The sequence below is a fragment of the Herpailurus yagouaroundi genome, unplaced genomic scaffold (genome assembly GCF_014898765.1).
Source record: "Herpailurus yagouaroundi ecotype Mexico unplaced genomic scaffold, PumYag 77, whole genome shotgun sequence".
In the NCBI taxonomy this organism is placed as follows: Eukaryota; Metazoa; Chordata; class Mammalia; order Carnivora; family Felidae; genus Herpailurus; species Herpailurus yagouaroundi.
In genome coordinates, this window is record NW_024412388.1 from 56,016,334 (window position 1) to 56,035,867 (window position 19,534).

The 19,534-nt window shown below is 39.0% G+C and overlaps 1 protein-coding gene across 1 annotated transcript in view; it reads left to right on the forward strand.

Moving 5' to 3' along the window:
- Positions 1-3,995, forward strand: part of IL23R (interleukin 23 receptor) — a 51,906-nt gene extending 47,911 nt beyond the window's left edge. Inside the window, exon 10 of the mRNA XM_040470585.1 lies at positions 3,163-3,995. Within this exon, the coding sequence (XP_040326519.1) occupies positions 3,163-3,816 (654 nt within the window). The 3' untranslated portion in view covers positions 3,817-3,995. The remainder of the gene's footprint in view (positions 1-3,162) is intronic.
- Positions 3,996-19,534: the final 15,539 nt, after the last annotated feature.

Genomic DNA, 19,534 nt, shown 5'->3' on the forward strand with positions numbered 1-19,534 from the left:
GAGCCTGGAGAAGCAGGTGAGATCTGCTTTACTGCTGAAGCTCAATGGATTTGAGAAAATAAATGTGAGAGGAAAATAAATATGATGGTCTCCCAGGGGCGAGGCCAAGTTTCCATCTCAAAAAGAATAGAAGGGTGTGCTGGGAAGACCCTGAGGTAATAGGGGACTATGCTAATTATGGAGGAGCTGCTGATTCTGGAGAAGGGGAAAGGTTCTGCTATATGTGCTCCTTCTATTTTTTGGCATCCCGGTTTCATCATTAAGGGGCTCCAAACCCAGTAAATGGGACAGACACATCATCCAAGCACGGCCTTGCAGTGATATAAGTACAATGACAGAAATGAAACGAAACATGATGGGGGTATAGAGGAAGCATACAAAAGATGAGAAGGAGTCACTTAGGAGAAACAGAAAACATTCAAAATAGAGAGGGCAGCATGAGCAAAAGCACAGAGGTGAGAAACACATGTTTCAATGAAGTGTTGCTTTATTGAAAGGCTTGATGTGAGGAGTGGGTGGTGTACTGCAGGAATGGTGAGTAGGATCAGATCATAGAACTCAGACTTCATTCTGTTGACAAGGATGCTCAAACTTGTTTAAAAAATTTAATTTTAGCTTAGAAACCTTTTGTTCAAAAGATGTGAGGAAAACAAGAATTTATAAAACAAATAAAAGTGGCTTTGTTTGGAGCTCTGATGAGCCCATTAATCAACTCCTTACCCAACCCCAGAGATGTCCTTAAGATAGTAGTTCTCAGCCTTGCTGGCATATTGGAATCCTGATGTCTGGGCCACATTCCAAGATCTCTTGGGGAGGGAGGGCATGGGGAGACCCAGGCATCAGTATTGTCGAAAGCTTCCACAGTGATTCCACTATGCATCTGAGGTTGAGAACACTGTTAGGGATTGAAAACTACTGCTAAAGACAATGAGGAGTCACTAAGAGCTTTTCCACTGGAATAGACAAGGTCCTAGGAGAGAGGCAGAGGAGGAGGGTCAGAGAATGAGCATCACGTGGTGTGAGCAAAGTGTCAAGAAGCAAGGAACCATGGGTCTGACTACTTTTTAGAGGATATATAACAAAAAGTGAAATGAGTCCATGGAATTTGACAAGAGGGAGGTCACTGGTGAGTTGAGAAGTGATTAGTAAGTGAGGAAGTGGAGGCTGAGATGAAGACATTCTTCTAAAGGGAAGTAGAGAAAGGGGCTATGCTGACATATGGTCAGCTCTCACATCTCGTACAATGAATGAACAACAGTAGCCTCAGAGGGACATGAGTCAGAAGTGAGTTTATACTAAATTAGTTAGGCTTAAGAGGGACTACTACAGAGAAAGAGGGAATATTGATCCAACAAGACTATAAAGAAGAGGGGAGGGGATGTTCTAAAGGGATGAGGTGAAAAGGTTCACTTTGGGCTGAAGGAGGGATTCCTGTATCTGTATATTTGAAGGAGAGAAAGGGTTTGCAGGTGGCTGAGTTTGAAGGCTATAGTGTTACCTGCTAATAGTTAAGGGGTGATCTAGAACAACTAAACCCACACATATAATGAAGTACATAGGTAACAAGTCACTGAAGGACAAGCATATATCCACCAAACTACAGACAATAAATGCTATAATCTTAATATTCTTTCCACCTGGTAGTTCTATCTTGTTCCCCCACTAATTATTACCCTAGGGAATTAGGGATTTTCTGTGACTCAGAGAACTGTCCTTGACCTTGTTGTGGTCAGATCCTCTTCTTTCTTTATCGTCCTCACTCTGGAATGGTCTTCCACACTGTTGCTCCTCTGTGTCCTTCACTGTGGTCTGACTCCCACCCATTTCACTCAGTTGCCAGCCTGAAGTGCAGAAAATGCCTCCTTCTTTGGAACACAGCTACCTTGTATTCTTCATTTCTTATAGCATGTCTAGTTTCTTTGACTTCATCTGACTTTTGACTACATGTTTGCCCTTTCCAACCCAAACCTGGTAAGCTCCCTAAGGAGGTTGAGCCTGAAGAAAATTTGAATGACACTTCATGCTGCTTTGTTCAAGGTCTTCTTTTTTGCCAAACTTCCTGCCCATTCTGGGCTCCTGGTATTACAAGCAAACCTTCAGATGAAGTTTTGTTTTCTGCCGAAAGACTAAAAGGCGGTATTTTGGTCAGCTCAGACTACTGTAACAGAATAACATAGATTGGGTGGCTTAAACAACAGACATTTATTTCTTGCAGTCCTGGAGGCTGGTTAAGTCCAAGATTAGGATACTAGTAGGTTGAGTTCCTGGTGAGAGCTCCCTTACAGATGGCCAGCATCTTGCTGTATCCTCTCATGGCAGAAGGAGAGATCACAGTCTCATGTATCTTCTTATAAGGGCACTAATTATATTCACAAGAGTTCCACCCTCATGACCTAATTACCTGCCAAAGGTCTCACCTCTTAATATCATCACACTGGAGATTAGGGCTTCAACATATGAATTTTGGAGGGACACAAACATTTCAGTCCATAGCAACTGGCTATAATTTTATAATTTTATAACTGGCTATATTTTTTGGATGGGAGTTATTTGCCTTGGGAAGTCAGCCATCGGCTGCAAGGCCTCAAGTCATTTTCTTACCCAGAAGAGTCATCAGGCTTTTATATCAATAAAAACCTTCTTCACTGATCCACCTGTTCATGTCTGAATTGTATAGCTTTATACAATTATACCCCTTTATAACCCCAGCACAAAATATTTATTACTACTTTATTCAAAAATCAGAAACAAAACAGGATTCTTCTACCTTCCTTTCTTTAAGCAATGAGATATTTTCTTGTAGTAAGGCTCCATGATATTAAGAAATATTCCAACACATTAAACTTCCAAACTTTAAAAGGCACTGAAATAATATGCAAGACACATCATTCTCTTTAAAAATTTTAAGCCAAGACATGTGCTTAAAACAGCAATTATCTCTATTATTCCTTTCCTTCAGTCTCCTCATGGGAGAATTTAATAAAGATCTGGAATTGAGGAGGATAACAAAAGGAGGAAATTGTATGGGAAGAGAAAGAATATCAGAAGAGGGAGGGGAAAAGCAAAACCAAGGGAAAGGAGAATTCCAGTTCTTATTTAATTACCCAGTTAGCCCCTTTAAATGTCTTTTGTAAAATTAAACAAAAAAATCTTTCTTCCTAGGAAAAAAGTGAATTTACAGATAATAATTCCAGCGAACAGGTCCTATATGTTGATCCAGTGGTTACAGAGATAGAAATCTTTCTCCCAGAAGAACACAAACCAACAGACTATAAGATGGAAAAGAATACAGAATCCCTGGAGACCAGAGACGGCCTGCAAAAGTCACTACTCACCAACACTACAGTTGTATATATTCCTGGCCTCAGCCCTGGGTATAAACCCCAGATTTCAACTTTTCTCACTGGGGCAAACCATCTCAGCAAAAATGATGAAACAGCTTCCTCAACTCTCAAACCACCAGCTGATTCTGTAGACCTGGGGAAAAATGCCATGTTTAAAAAATATCCTAATTTTGCTTTCCCTGTCTCAAGTATGAATTCACTAAGCAACACACTATTTCTTGAAGACTTAAGCCTCATTCTGAATCAAGGAGAATGCAGTCCTCTGGACATGCAAAACTCAGTAGAGGGAGAAACTACCATGCTTTTGGAAAATGTTTCACCCAATGAAACTATTCCAGAACAGACTCTGTTGCCTGATGAATTCATCTCCTGTTTGGGAATCATGAATGAGGAGTTGCCATCCATTAATTCTTATTTTCCACAAAATATTTTGGAAAACCACTTCAATACCATTTCACTCTTGGAAAAGTAGAGCTGCATAGTCAAAGCTAATATGGGAAAGCTGTCTTGCAATCTAAAGTTGGATCTCCTCAATATAAATTTAATTCTGCCCTATTTTTCAAAATTAGAGAATTAAGATCCAAAGATGGAACATACTTCATACTCACAAAAGAAGCACCAATATTAGGTACACCTTCAAAAAGTATCAACTAAATCAGAGCAAACGGTCAAGAAAGAATTCTGAGACATCTTTGGTGCAAAAAGGTGGTTTTATTAAAGCACAGGGACAGGACCTGTGGGCAGAAAGAGCTGCACTGCAGTTGTGACGGGTGACTGATTGTATACCTTCAAGTTGGGAGGGGGTTAGGGATAGGGTAAGTCTCTAAGGAATTTTGGAAGCAAGGTTTCCAGACCTTGAGGGAGCTAGCTCTTGTTGGGAAAATGTCATTTATTACTGTCTAGTAAAATCTCGGTCATGAGACCCTTCAGATGTATATTAGTGGGCCATATGCCTGGAGGATGACTGCTAATGTATATCTGGGGGGGTGGAGATAAAGGAAGTTTCCAAAGAAATTTCTGTATGTTTGAAGTAAACTCATAGGATCCTGGAAGTCGGGATAATGTTAAGCTAAGATTGCCTTTTGCCCTTAGCAAAATATTAACATCTAGGCTGTTGAGTTCCTAGAGGAAGGTCACTCACTCTGCCTATCTCAAGGACTTGTCAATGGGCTGTGTTATAAGAAAATTTAACTATTTTCTTTTGCCTTTGTTCCCCACATAATTAGATATATGTCAGAAAAATATTGTTAAAACAGATATTTGACCAAATCTGGGATGGCAATATTTGCCAAACATGCCATCGTCCCATATCCGTATCTCCTGCAGACATCCTAACTGAGCACCACACACCTTTCTGCTAAGCCCTAAGGTGACCTCAGAATCCTCTCAATACAGTGCTTCTGATGGCTACACTCAATAAGGTATGGGACTAGAGATGACCTTTATCTGACAACCAGGTCAATACTGAAAGATAGGTGATCTTAAAATATGAGATGTGTGTTTTCAGCTGAGAGATGGTACTCAGCAGACTTCTCTATTCTGATTAATTTTTATGGTCCAGGGAAAAAATTTTCTAATGAGCAGAATACTTTGAAAATAGGGTAGATTACCCACTGAATTTCTCTTTTCTAATCAGTTTCAACAGTAATATTTTATTATTCAGATTAGTTTATTACAACAAATTTGAGCAGTTAGTCAAAAAAGGACCTACTGTGTGTTTAGCACATGGACAACCTATTTCATTTTCTTTTAGCTTTTTTTCTTTTCAAAATAAAAAAACAAACAAACCTAAAAGCAGTTTTATTGTGGTTATACGCCCCCATGAGGAAGATGACCACATACCCTGGTTTATTCTGATTCATGGTCTGTTGCCCCAGTGCTAATTATGACCAGTGTACCCTTTCACTCTTAGAAGCATCCCATTTGGATGATAAATCATATGGCCATTCTATCTATGAAAACTATTTAATATCTAGCATATAAGCAATTTGTCACAATTCACTTTTTTTTTGCATTGACAATCTTGCTTATTTTATTTAGTATCATTTATTAAAGCCATTTTGCTCCAAAATGGAACATTAGTATTCACACTGTAAAAAACCTATCCCTTGCTACGAATTTATTTTCTGTTTATCCTAAAATATGTATATATTTGTTGTACTTTACATATTCTGAAAGGAGCATGTTTTAAACCACTAATGAAATGCTAATATTAAATTTCTTGACTTATAACTGACCATATGCCTTTCCTTTATTCTTCTTTGAAGGGAGAATATAATGAAGAAAAAAGGCAGGTAGTATTTGGGATAGAGATAACAAAAGACTGAAACAAATCCCTGATGTTTATCAATATGATAAAGACATCTGTTAACATATGATGAGTATTTTCATAGTGTATTTCAGTATAATTGTAATTGGTCTCACATCAAAAAAGCTTTTGTCAAGCTGAAAGGATTGCAGCATTATTTGATCTGTGTATGCTTCCATTTCAGTGAGTGTCTCCTTTAGAACTTCTTGTCCCCTGGAGTGTGAAGGAGCCTGTTTTCTCTTTCCAGGGTGTCTTTTCCACACCCACATCACTATTCAGCACAGAGAAGATACTTCTAGTTCCATCTTTGCCTGAAGATACTTCTAGTTCCATCTTTGCCTTTAGTCATTGTTGGTCCCAATAGACTAAAAACTGAGGCTATACCTATGATGGAGGCAATGTGTCTGCCACTGCCCCAACTCAAGGAAAATTTTAATGGTTTTATCATAATGCAACCTTGGTAAGTGAGCAAGGGTTTTCTTCCAATGGTGCTTTTATTCAACAAGTTTTAGTAAAGTATCAAATGCCCCTACAATGTGCAGGGCACTTTGACCAATACAGACGTTAACAAAACAAGCCAAGTCCCTGCATCCTTGGGACTTATATTCTAGGGGGAAAAAAACCAGACAATATATGCCCTTTGAGGATCTTACATTTTTGGGGAAGAGGATGACAGTAGGGCTGGAGTCTTGGTCTCTTGTACAAGTTGCCCCTAACCCAAAGCCCCACCACCTCCCCTTTCTTAGCCAGAATCTTCTGTAGATTTTGGGGGGCAAGTGTACCTTTTTATCTTTCCATCTAGCCCTTGGGCTTATTATCAACTTTCTTTCTCTGAGTCTACAATGTTAAGTTGTTGCTTCCTAAATGGAGATGCCATGCTTATTAGTATGGGTTAAGGAGGAGGAAGAGAGAAACAGGCAGCAAAAGTCCCTCAAGATACCATTGGAAGGGAAGAAGGGGAGAGAAATACAAAATAAAGCAGATTAATCCTCAGTGATGCTGAAGCAAGATGGAACACCAGTTCCAGACAAAACTAAAGCTGATTAAGGGACATCCAGTTTCCCCTGTTCTCGTATCCTCCTCACACCCTACCTCCCTTTTCTTTTCTATTTCTTTTGATATTTATTTATATTTGAGAGAGAGACAGAGAGACAGAGAGACAGAGAATGACCAGGGGAGAGGCAGAGAGAGAGAGGGAGACACTGAATCTAAAGCAGGCTCCAGGCTCCGAGCTGTCAGCACAGAGCCCAATTCGGGGCTCAAATCCACGAGCTGTAAGAGCATGACCTGAGGTGAAACTGGACACTTAACTGATTGAACCACCCAGGTGTCCTACCTACCTCCCTTTTCTTATACAGAAACAATAAAGGGGGGGGTTACAGATGAAGTACAGTTTGGGGGTGTTTTCTTGGTTTATGTGTGTATGTGTGTTTTATCATTTTTTTTTAAATTAGGAATTTGTCTTTACCAGAGTTAGATATAAAATTGATGATATAAAAAGGTTTATGAGTTTTAGCATGTGGTTCTCATATAGTGTGGGTTGCTGTTTGCCCTCCTGGTTCCATCAGAGGGTTTTCCCACCTTTTTTTCTTTTCTTATATTTCAAGCCATCCTCCCTTTGACACAGAGGCAGCACATGACTTTGGCATACAGCAAAGGTTTTCAAAATACACTTTAGCAACTGATCCCCTTTCTCCAGATGAAATCTGTTGCAGAAGCCCAAAATATAAAATAGGTGAAAGCAAATCTGCTAAAACAGAAGATGAAGATCATTCCTGCACCCTCTGCCCCCGAATCTCCTCTGCAGCAGCCTATACATGTGGGATGAAAATCTGAGGCGACATTGTCTCTTCCAGACCTGGCGACCGGGTCCTGGCCCTCCTTGAGAAGCCTGTATCTTGGGATTGTGCCAAACCCTCCAACTCCGGCCACATGACTGCCAACCCTGGTGAAGGGAACCAGAACTCCCTCAAACCTCCCTACTTCCTCAACAGCTGCAGTAAAAAGGAGCTCTCTCTCAGAGATTCTAATAGGGGCAGTACCATATGTAATATTAACTTGGTTCTCTCCAATTACTTCATCATAAATGTTTGGGTTTTGTTCAAGTGTATGCTTTTTTTGTGATCACTAAGAATAAAATATTGTGTTGTGACATAATGAGATTTTATAAACCCAAAGATTGTCAAATTGTGTTGTGGTTTACCTCTTTACAGAGTAATTGCACCAACGACAGGAGGTGATGTTTTACTGAGTAATGTTATCCACTTGGTAGACACTATTGATTTAAAATAAAAGAAGTGATTAAAAACAATTTATGAATTTCTCTTGGGTAAAAGCATGAAACCAATATAAAATAATTGGATTCTGATTGTGTACCACGTTCTTAGAAGCTACAGATAAGGCAATATTATAAGAAACTCCAACAAAGGTTTGATAGAATGTTATTATGTCTCTTTCCCACTGCTAAAATTAGCACCACTAAATCCCAATTAATGTTTCATGTTAAAACTCCTTAGGCATTTTGCTAATTTCACTTTTCAACTTAATTTAGGATAAATTCTCTACATTACATCCAGAATTTCCATCAATTTTGTAAAGACACATTTCCCTTATGCTTATGTGCAGGAAAACAACTTATTATCAAATTCTCATAAGTAGCATTTAGCAACAAATTAAGAACTTATTCTTAAGTGGTCTATTTTTGTTTGGGGTGATAAAAGGATTCTAGCCTAGCTTCATGAAAAGAAAAAAAAAACTATACTACACAAATATTAGAAACATAATTCTTTCCTGTGATCATTGGTTAAAAATTCAAGCAAAATAAAATGCTGTTTCTAACCATAAAGGCATACCTAAAATTAGTGACTCTGTCAGAGGACAGGAAGGAAATCATAGTCAAACACTGGAGCCCAAGTGTGAGATACGGAAGTCAATGAACCTGACTGTTTTCTTTCTGTTCATATCCTGCTTGAGAACATTATTACAAGTGAGAGAGAAAGAATACAACAGTGACATTTTTAAAGTTAATTTTTAAGCTACACAGTAACTCATGAAAAAACACGTTAAAAAATCTAATACCAATGTAAATGGAATGAAAAGTGACAGTATCTCTTCACACCCCTGCTTCCCGTGACCCAACCCCTTCATCTAAAGTAGTAACTCTCAATAAGTTAATGTTTTTCTTTCCCATTTTTTTTTAACCTAAATGGTTAACATATGGTATTGCTCTGTGACTTGCTATTTTCACTCAGTAATACATGTTGGAAATCTTCATGGGGTGTTATATATAGCTTTATCTTATTCTTTTCAGCAGTTGAATAGTATTCCATAGAATAAGTGTGTTTTAATATATTTTCCTATTCTGCTAATGGAGATTTATATTGTTTCCAGTTTTTTTGTTTTGTTTTGTTTTGTTTTGTTTTACTATTAAACCCATTCATGTAATAAATCTTTTTGTATAGATCTTTACACACACATGAGAATTTGTGGGGAGGGATAGATATACAGACACCTAAATGGACGCAGCAAGAATGGGAATTTGAGATACACCAGAGGAGAAAGAGTGGGGAATGTCGGTAGGTGTGTGGAGTAACAAGGTGGTAAGGAAACAGCACTAGAGAAGCTGCAAAGCATGCATTGCTAGGTAGTGCAGGACCAGTCTTGTCCACCTAGCAAGCAGCACCAACCCTGAATTCCTATCCTGCTTCTGCTTTTGTTTCAATGTTCAGGACTTCCTAGTAAACATGCAAAATTTGATATTCACTGGATACTGAATGATGTGGTATTTATCCTAAACGTCTTCTTAAATGAAGTTCAGCACTCATTTTACTTTGGTATTCAATGAAGAAGGTTTATTTTGTCTTGGTTGCCGAAACTGAAAATCACTTGTATTTCATTAAATGAGGAGATTAGGATTTTAAGAAGCTGCCAGCTGCCATGTATTTGCAGGTTCATTTTTCCTATTTTAGTATTCATTGCACATTCCATTCAATGTGCTACTTTGGAGATTGCATTTGATTGAATAGAGGCAGCCTATGCGAAACCCTGTGAGGGACAGGAGGGAGCTTGCTAAAGCCCACAGCAATGCACAGAAGCAATTGTAATCCAAAAAAAAAAAAAAAAAAAAAAGACAAACCAAGAATTGCTTTGGAAACACAATATCTAATAGATTCAACCTATCTTCATCACTTCAATGAAATGTTCATTTTTTAAAGCCCTCTTTAAAACTCTTGCGGGTTTTTTTTCCATGCTGGTTTTTGTTTTGTTTTGTTTTGTTTTGTTTTGTTTTGTTTTGTTTTGTTTTACTAAGTAGTGGAAATCCTCATTTAGCAAAAAAAAATTGCAAAAAAAGCACAGAGAACAACAAATATAACTGCTGTTGCAAATAGGTGGACTGAACTCTCTTATCTTCCCTTTAAGAACTCGGGTTGGGGCGCCTGGGTGGCTCAGTCAGTTGGGCGGCCGACTTCGGCTCAGGTCATGATCTCGTGGTCCATGAGTTCGAGCCCCACGTCGGGCTCTGTGCTGACAGCTCAGAGCCTGGAGCCTGTTTCGGATTCTGTGTCTCCCTCTCTCTGACCCTCCCCCATTCATGCTCTGTCTCTCTCTATCTCAAAAATAAATAAACGTTAAAAAAAAACCTAAAAAAAAAAAGAACTCGGGTTAAGGTCAAACAATCAGGGTTTTTGAATTTCAAATCTATCACGTGCCAACTGTGTGACCTTGGGCAATCACTGGAGTTTTAGGTGTTGTCACCCCTCCTATTTTCTAGGACAGAGATACTGACCTTGGTGTACCTTGCTAAAAAAGACTTGATGAGTTGACCCTCTCTGCTTCCTGCAACACTTTCTTTCCTCCAAGAACACCACAGGCCCACGACCTCTTTCTCTGACCATTCACTGTCAGCCTCCTCTCCTGGTTTCCCCTAATGTCTCTGTCACATAAATGTTGGACAGCTCAGGCCTTAGTTTCTCCTTTCGTGATCTCATCAATTCTTGCAGCTTTAATTACTATCTACAGGTCATGAAAACACGGACTCCATGAAACTCCATGAAAACACGAAACTCCAGACTCATTCAAATGTCTATCTGATACATCCATTTGCATGTCCTCATGGCCTGTAATTCCCATAAGAGATGACCTCCCAAGTCTTCTGTTCTCACAGACATCCCCATCGCAGTAAATAGCATTGCCATTTTTCCAATGCTCACAAGTCTAGGTGTTATTCTTGACTTTGTTTTTGTTCTCACACTTCATGTGCACTTAATCAGGAAATCCTATTCACCCTACCTTCAAAATGTATCCAGAAATTAAATCACTTCTTACCAACTCAACTTGATCACCCTAGTTCAAACCACCATTATCCCTTGCCTGGGTTATTATAAAAGTCTCCTAAGGCCCATCTTCGAAAGCACAACTTTATGTAACTAGATGTTCCTGCTAAAACAACACTCGTCTGTTCAAAACCTGCCAACAGCTTCCCATCCCACAAACAGGAGTCTAAGTCACTATGGTGACCTATGAGGCCCTATCTGGTTTATCTCTGTCCCACTGACCACCTAGTAAGTACTTCAGGGCCTTTGCTGTTGCTATTCCTTCTTCCTGGAATGCTTTTCCCCAAGGCTATTGCATTGCTTACTAACACACTACCTTTAAGCCTTCCCTGGTCACTCCATCTAAAATGGCAACCCCTCTCTCCTCCCTCATAATTCCTACTCTCCTCATCTACTTTTCCTTCATTATAGTACTCACCACCATCTAAAATCAAGTATGCCACATATTTCATACATTAATCTCTTCACTGTCACTTCCTACAATGTAAGATCCAGGAGGGCTGGAATTTCATCTGTTTTCTTTCCCCATAAATCTTGTGGTGTGTTGTTTGTTTGTTTGTTTGTTTGTTTGTTTTAGAGAGAGAGCGTGAGTTTGAGCAGGGGAGAAGGGCGGGGGTGGGGTGGGTAGAGAGAGAGAGACAGAGACAGAAAGACAGAAAATCTTAAGCAGCTTCCATGCTTACCATGGAGCCTGATGTGGGGCTCAATCCCATGACTCTGGGATCATGACTTGAGCTGAAATCAAGAGTGGAACACTCAACGAACTGATCCACCGAATCTCCCCTTTCCCCATAAATCTGTAATGCTTAGAACAGTGCCTACCACATAGTAGGTGCTCAACAAATGTTTGTTAAAAGAAAGAATGAATAATAAACAAAAGCCCAATCTATTAATTTCATCTGCTTCACATGAGAAGGAAATCAAAACGATGTGAAGGCATCCAAGAACTCTCAGACCTCAATGTGTTTTCTGAGGCTCTTCCATAATTCTACTATATTATCACCATCATTGTTGCTTCTCTCTAAACTGCCACTGTGTCATTGATGAGAAGGCAATAACACAAGGTAACATAAGCATTTTTCTTTTCGACTGTGCAGTTTTCTTTTATTCTTTAGGTCATTTCAAGATGACAGTTTTTTCAACCACCTTTTTTACTTTTGACCAAAACTTTTATTTCAAAGAGATGCATGGGGCAGAGTTAACAACACCTCAGTGTGCAAACAAGATCTTTAATTTCTTCAGGAGGAAATATCTCTCGCCACCACACTAATTAGATAGCTCTCTGGCTGATAATCTAGGCCAGATAAATTGTGTGATGTATTGAAGAAAATGAACAAACAGGAGTATTCACCTTACAAAACATTAATTAAATAGCTTACTAATTAAAAAAAAAACAGCTAAATTCTGAAAGACTGGGCATTCTCCTAGCTGGTAGGAACTTTGGCTTAAGGAAATATCACTAAATTCTACCTGAAATAGTCGAGTAGAGATAATGCATAGAATGTACTTATTCATTATTTGTTGTTGCAAATGCCATCTAATTTTGCTTCAATCTAGAAAACCTTCATCTTCTAAATGAAGCTGTGGTTTGGCTTGGTGATTTGGGCAGGGGCAATTCATACTCTCCTGACTCCTAGTCCAGGGTCCTTTCACAACATACACCAAACTAGCTGTTTAGAAATGGACCAGTGTTCTCACTTACCTAAATATTAGAATCATCTGGAGAACTTAAAAAAAAAACCTAAACTGCCAAAGCCTGACCACCACTGCCAGCCACATTGATACTTTTTTTTAAAGGTTCATCAGGGGTATTTTATGCACTTCCAGGGTTGAGAACTATCCACCTAATTGTTCCTCCGTGTGCAAAGAAACTTTTTGCCTTTGTCCATTACCATATAGCAGCAATTCTCCCTCCACCTCTTCTTCTCAGAGACAATAGACGTGCACCTCACTACACCGCATCTACAAAAGTGCTCTCACCCATCCTCTCCTTAGTTCCATAAAACAAAAGAGGTACACCTTTCTCTGTCAGGCTAATCTCTCTACCTGGCACTGGACTCTTCCCCTCATCTTGTGCCTCTTTAGGGACTGGCTATAGTTATCTGTTTATATATCATATTCATCTTGTTCCCACTTACCAGTTTCTGTGTCATAGTAAACGTGGCAGAGACTTCTAAAAGTCTATTCATTATCCATTCTCACATTCGTACTAACAGAACCTCTCTATTGGTGAAGCAACAATGCATCCCACTAAAAGACACATTTTCTAGTCCTCTTTGCCACTAGGTGTGGCCATGTGACTCGGTTCTGTTCAACAAAATACAAATAGAAGCTGTTAGAAGGGTTTCCAGGAAGTTTTTTAAAAAGAGAGGCAGACAAATAGATAAATCTTTTCCCCTCACCCTCCTTCTTTTTCCTTCCTGACTGGAAAACAGACATGATAGCTAGAGCTCTAGCAACCATCTAGAACCATAAGGTTTCCTGGAGATGAAAACCATGTGCTGAGGATAGTGGAGCAGAAAGATGGAAGAAGGCCATGTCCCGGATGATCTTGAGGAGCTATCCTAGAGCACTTATCTCTACTTTTAGATGAGACTAATGCTTTTAAATCATTATTATTGGTGATCCTGCCATCTGTATCTGAATTAATCATAATGGATGAAATAGGCAATCACAAGTTATTTTTTCAAAGAATGGATGGAGTATGCCTCTAAGGTGATCATATTGTCTCCCAAGTTCCCCTTTTCTGGGAACACCCCTCCACGTGTTCCTTCAGTGTCATCCTGCTCAGCTGGCTGCAGTTGATGGGTGTGAGGTATCCTCATCCAAGGTGGGCCAAAGGTCTGTTCCAGGACTTGTCTCTGGTCATAACAGTTGGGATGGAGGTGCACACCTGACCTAAGCTGGACCCATTAAAGGCTCTCCCTAGGAGTTTTGGAAAAACAGAGACTCTCCAGTGACAGGATTTTAGATGCAAAGTTCAGAAGCTGTTGTCAGTCATGTTCTCCACCATGTGGCCAGAATAAAAGCAGCATGGTCCGCAGACATAGAACAAGAAGAATAAACCAATGAACAGAAAAGGGCAAAGAGGAGAGATGGAATGAGAACCTAAATGCATCTGAATCCCTGTTTTTTTTTTAATGTCTATTTATTTATTTTGCGAGAGAGGGAGAGAGAAAGGCAGAGAGAGAATCCCAAGTAGGCTCCATACTGTCAGCACAGAGCCCAAAGAAGGGCTTGATCTCACGAACCTTGAGATTATGACCTGAAATCAAGAGTCAGACACCTAACCAACTGAGCCACCCAGGTGCCCCATGATTCCCTGGTTTAAATTGTTAGTAAGGTTCAATCACCTTCATGACTTATACAGTATATGAGAAACTTTTATCATAGTCTTTTTTTTGCTTAAGCTTTTTAGAGTCGTATTCCCATTATTTATGATTGAGAATCCTATTATGATCCTCTAGAATTAAAAAGAAAAAGAAAAAAGCTTTGTATTTTGCTCCTAGAATCTATATCATTTTCTTTCAATAATGATTAGCAATGATGGTGTTTGTTTTATCCTGTATACTAATTTACCTGATACTGAATAGAAACTACCTCACAAAGATATAATTAATGTTATTTCCAGTAAATTGTTCCTGGAGTTAAATCTCAAGCCATCCTCACTGTGTCTCCCTAAATCAACTTCTTTGCAATCACAGACAGAAGAATTGGTGATAAATGTAATTCAACTTAAAGAAAATACCATAGACTTAAAAAGCCTATGAAGGTCTACTGACTGCATTACCAACTCATTGCAGATTCTATTTGAAAGACTAAAGTTGAAATCAAGTTCTAATGTTTTTATTTTTATAAATGTTTATAATTGTCTTCTTTCCACCTCAACAATTATGCCTGGATAAAGATATTGCACATTCTCTGAGAAGAAGAAAATCGCTTTCAATTACATGACTGAGTTTCAGAATGTGAGTAAAGTGTGGCTAACCAAAATGTTCAAGTGAACCGATGCAAGTTTCCTTTTCTGTGCCTACATAAACAAAAATCTTTTGCACGGAACCATGTTTTATGTGGTATAACATGTAAAAGAGAAAGCACTTTATCTGTGTTTGCACGGGAATCAGGTAACTTTGTCATAAACTGGGGGAGAAATGACTTAAGTGTCACCTCCCACATCTCCTGGTGTGAACAGACTTAAGGGCTATTAGCTGCCATAACCATTAAACACATAAACTTGACAAACTAAATCTCAGTGCACAAATTGAAAAAAAAAAAAAAAAAAGCATCTGCTATGAATGAGTTCTACAAATTCATACCGGGCTCTTCCCATATATTATTTCACTTCCCAATAACTTTACAGCTGAGGAGACTGAGTCACAGAGATACTGCATCTCTTACCTAGCTTCTGAACATGGGTCACTTCACTCCCACCAGGTGCCTCATTTAGCACTGTGTGCCCTACTCTGAATTCAAGGTAAGGGTGTTGCTGTTTAAATTGCTTCTTTAATATTTCCCATGCAAGGCTGGAATCTTCTTCTTGGTAATAATAATGTGTAAAGCACCAAAAATACAGCAGTTATACCAAGAATATTATAAGCAGCAGGTATGTGTAATAGAAAAATTACAAAATGCACACCTGTAAAATATTTTCAGATCTAAGTCATAATAATCATTTAAAATCTAGACTTGGGGCACCAAACTGTCTCAGTTGGTGAAGCATATGACTCTTGATCTTGGGGTTCCAAGTTCAAGCTCCATGTTGGATATAGAGATTACTTAAAAATAAAACCCAAATTAATTAATTAAAAAAATGAAATCTAGGTCTGACCACCAAATGTATCACATGATCCTGAATTGAATCCTACACCAAGGGCAAGTAAGAGGAGAGATCTGATATCAAGATTATTATTAGAACATTCAACAAAATCTTAATATGAGTGTAGATTATTTTTAGATTGCTGTATCAACATTAAATTTCCTGCATTTGATACCTGTAACGTGAATACTTAAAAATGTATCTTTATCTATACAAAAGCACTCTGGAGTATAACTAAAAGGTCCATAATATATGTAAGCAACCTCTCTTAGATGGCTTAGTAAAATAATTATATCCAACAAGCTTCCAGTTATGGAATGAACAAATCGTGGGAATAAAAGGTACAGCATAGGGAATGTAGTCAATGATGTTGTGATAGCGTTGTACGGTGATACATGTAGTTACACTTGTGGTGAGCACAGCACAATGTACAGAGAAGCTGAATTATTATATTGTATTCCTGAAACTAATGTAACATTCTGGGTCAACTATATTCAGATAATTTTTTTTTTTTTTGGAAGAGAGAAATTGTATCAAGAGAAAAAGCAGAGGGGAAGGAGAAAGGGAGAAAAAGTGACAAAATGTTTTAAAATAATCTGGTAAAAGTATATAGGAATTCTATATATGTATTGCTTTCATGATTTTTCTGTAAGTTTGAAATTATATCAAAATAATAAGGTTAATTAAAAAGGAACACTAGCTTTAGACCTAGAGTTCTGGGCACAGGCTCAGGTTTCCCATTACCCATGTGAGTGACATCTGTCCTTTCACAACACCTCTCTGGACCATGTAAAACACAAAAGTTCTGTTTTAAATGTGAATTGTCATCCCATTATAGGAAACAGCTCAGCCACTCCCTTACACTGGGTAGTTCTGACTTTTTCACTATTACTAACAGTGCTGCAGCTGCATATACATGGTTCTTTGGGCTCAGGTACAAGCTTATCCTAGAGTTAATCCACATGTATCAACTGGGATAAACTCAAGAGTATAAGACGGAGTGAAAAAAAAAAAGCACACTGCAAAAGGATCCATTAATATGATTGCATTTATAAAAATGTTCAGACTTTAAAGTATATCATAAAAATATACAAACATACACTGGGTTGATATATGCCAAATTCACCAGGCAGCTTACCTAGAGGGGAGGACAAAGGAAGTGAAAGTAATGGGGATTTAGTTGTGTCTATAATATTTTATTTCTCAGAGACAGAGAGAGAGAGAGAGAGAGAGAGAGAGAGAGAGAGAGGAGAGAGAGAGAAGAGAGAGGGAGAGAGGGGGGAGAGGAAAGGAAGAGGGACAAAGAGAAAGAGAGAGATAGAGGGAGACAGAGTGTAATAAAAGGATTCAGCTAAAGAACTTCTCAGTCCCTTCCAACTCTAATGATCTATATTCAAGTTAGATTTGTTACCTTAACAAACATTATAAACTTTACTCTCCTTATGAGTGTATGCAGACTTAACATAATTCAATGGGCACATATTGAGAAAATACTTCATTCAAGGCATTGAGCTACCTACCAGGTAGTGAGAGATAAATAAAACTTGGTTTGGAATTCTTTGAAGGAAAAAGGACTCTGACATTGTATTAAATGTTGGTTAATCATTTCCTTGAGATAATGGAACATAAGCTACAACTAAAGGAGAAAATGAATGGGGGTGGGGGTGCAGGGGTAGGGCAGGTTTGGTTGGAAAAATGCTTTTAGCCACGTATTCCTGATGTAAAAACAGGAGCTTTTCATTCTCAGCATTGTTGGCTCAGTGAACTGCCCAAGGAAGTTACAGCCCAGAAGGAAAACATGTTATTACACATTGAAATTGGTCTTTCATTAATAGCTACAATGTTCTGAAATAGCAGAAAACATAAGCAAAGAAAAAATATTTCTGATCCAGGACTGATATCACTTAAAGTAAAATGAAGGGGAAATTTGGTAACTACCCACTGAATCTCTGCAACTTGATATACCAAATAGGATAGTTCATGCAAAAAAAGTACATCTATTGGTGTGTACACACAATTACAGCAAAATGTATCTCTCCACCTCTGAAAGTCAACTTTCATGACCTTATGAACAGGAGTTATCCATCAGTCTCTTTTGGTACTAAAGAGCAGGAAACCTGACTCAAATGAACTTACATGAAAATGGGAATTTATTGGATCAAGCAACTAAAAAGTTCAGGGATAGATTTAACTTCAAGTACACTTTGACCCAGGTGCTAAGGCAATGACATCAAGACTCTCCCTATCTCTTAGCTTGCCTTTCTACAATGTTAGTTTTGTTTTCAGGCTTCATGTGGTGGCCACAAGAACTCCAAACTCAGGTCACTCTACTGCTAGCAGTCCCAGGGAAAAAGAGATGGTCTCAGCTGAGTGGTTCCTACATAAATTCCAATAGTGTGTTGGGCATAACATGCATCACATGCTTATCTCTAAACAAATCAACCACTGTTGCCCCGGAATGCAATGTTCTTGCTGACCAGGCTAAGTCACATGTCCATCAGAGAAGTTGCAGGATGGGGGGAAGATTAGCTTCACTTTCAGCACATATAGGGGATGAGGTGTTCTCAGGAAACACTTCTCATACCTTAATGTGCATTAAGTTGCCAGGGGAACTTTTAAAATACAGATTTCAATTCAGTAGGTCTAGAGAAGCCCCAGAGAGTCTGCATCTATAACAATCCCAGCCATAGGAGACTCCCAAAGAGCATTCTAAATGGCTATTTTAGGATTGTAACTATAGTTAGTTGCAGGCTGGACCAGCTACATAAACAAAGGGGTCTGTGCAAAATGAAAATGTAGGGCTCCTTATTCAACAATTATTAAGAATTTCAAGAAGACAGGGGTGCCTGGATGGCTCAGTTGGTTAAGCATTTGACTTCAGCTCAGGCCATGATCTCACGGTTTTTGAGTTTGAGGCCTGTATCAGGCTCTCTGCTGTCAGTGCAGAGCCTGCTTCTGATCCTCGGTCTCCCTCTCTTTCTCTGCCCCTCCCTTGCTCTCTCTCTCTCTCTCTCTCTCTCTCTCTCTCAAAAGTAAATAAGCATTAAAAAAATAAGAAAAGAGGGGCGCCTGGGTGGCGCAGTCGGTTAAGCGTCCGACTTCAGCCAGGTCACGATCTCGCGGTCCGTGAGTTCGAGCCCCGCGTCAGGCTCTGGGCTGATGGCTCAGAGCCTGGAGCCTGTTTCTGATTCTGTGTCTCCCTCTCTCTCTGCCCCTCCCCCGTTCATGCTCTGTCTCTCTCTGTCCCAAAAATAAATAAACGTTGAAAATAAAAAATAAAAAAAAAAAAAAGAAAAGAAAAGAATTTCAAGAAGACAACAGCAGAGCATTAAATTAGCACAGGGATTTTCTCAGTGTGGAGTCTGTGTAACTGCACGGGTCACACATCCATGAAGCCAGCCTTAAATTGCAGACTTCTTTTTCCATGAGTTTGAGGCTAGAGCAAGATTGCTGTGAATAGTAAGGGAAAGGCTGAGGCAGACCTTGTGATCTTCTCTGCTTTTCTCCCAAACAGACGCAGCTTCATCTCAGCACAAATTTCAGATAACTGAAATTACCCTGAAAACCATGTTCCTGAAACCATATTAGCCTGCTTGTCAAACCCACATATCTCAGTCCACCTCTCATTAGAAGAGCCCTGAAATGCTTACACACCTCCTCAGTTGCCACTGAGCTTACTCCCATGTTAGGCTAGTATTCTTGCTGTGTGTCCCGAATGCATCTTACACTTTCA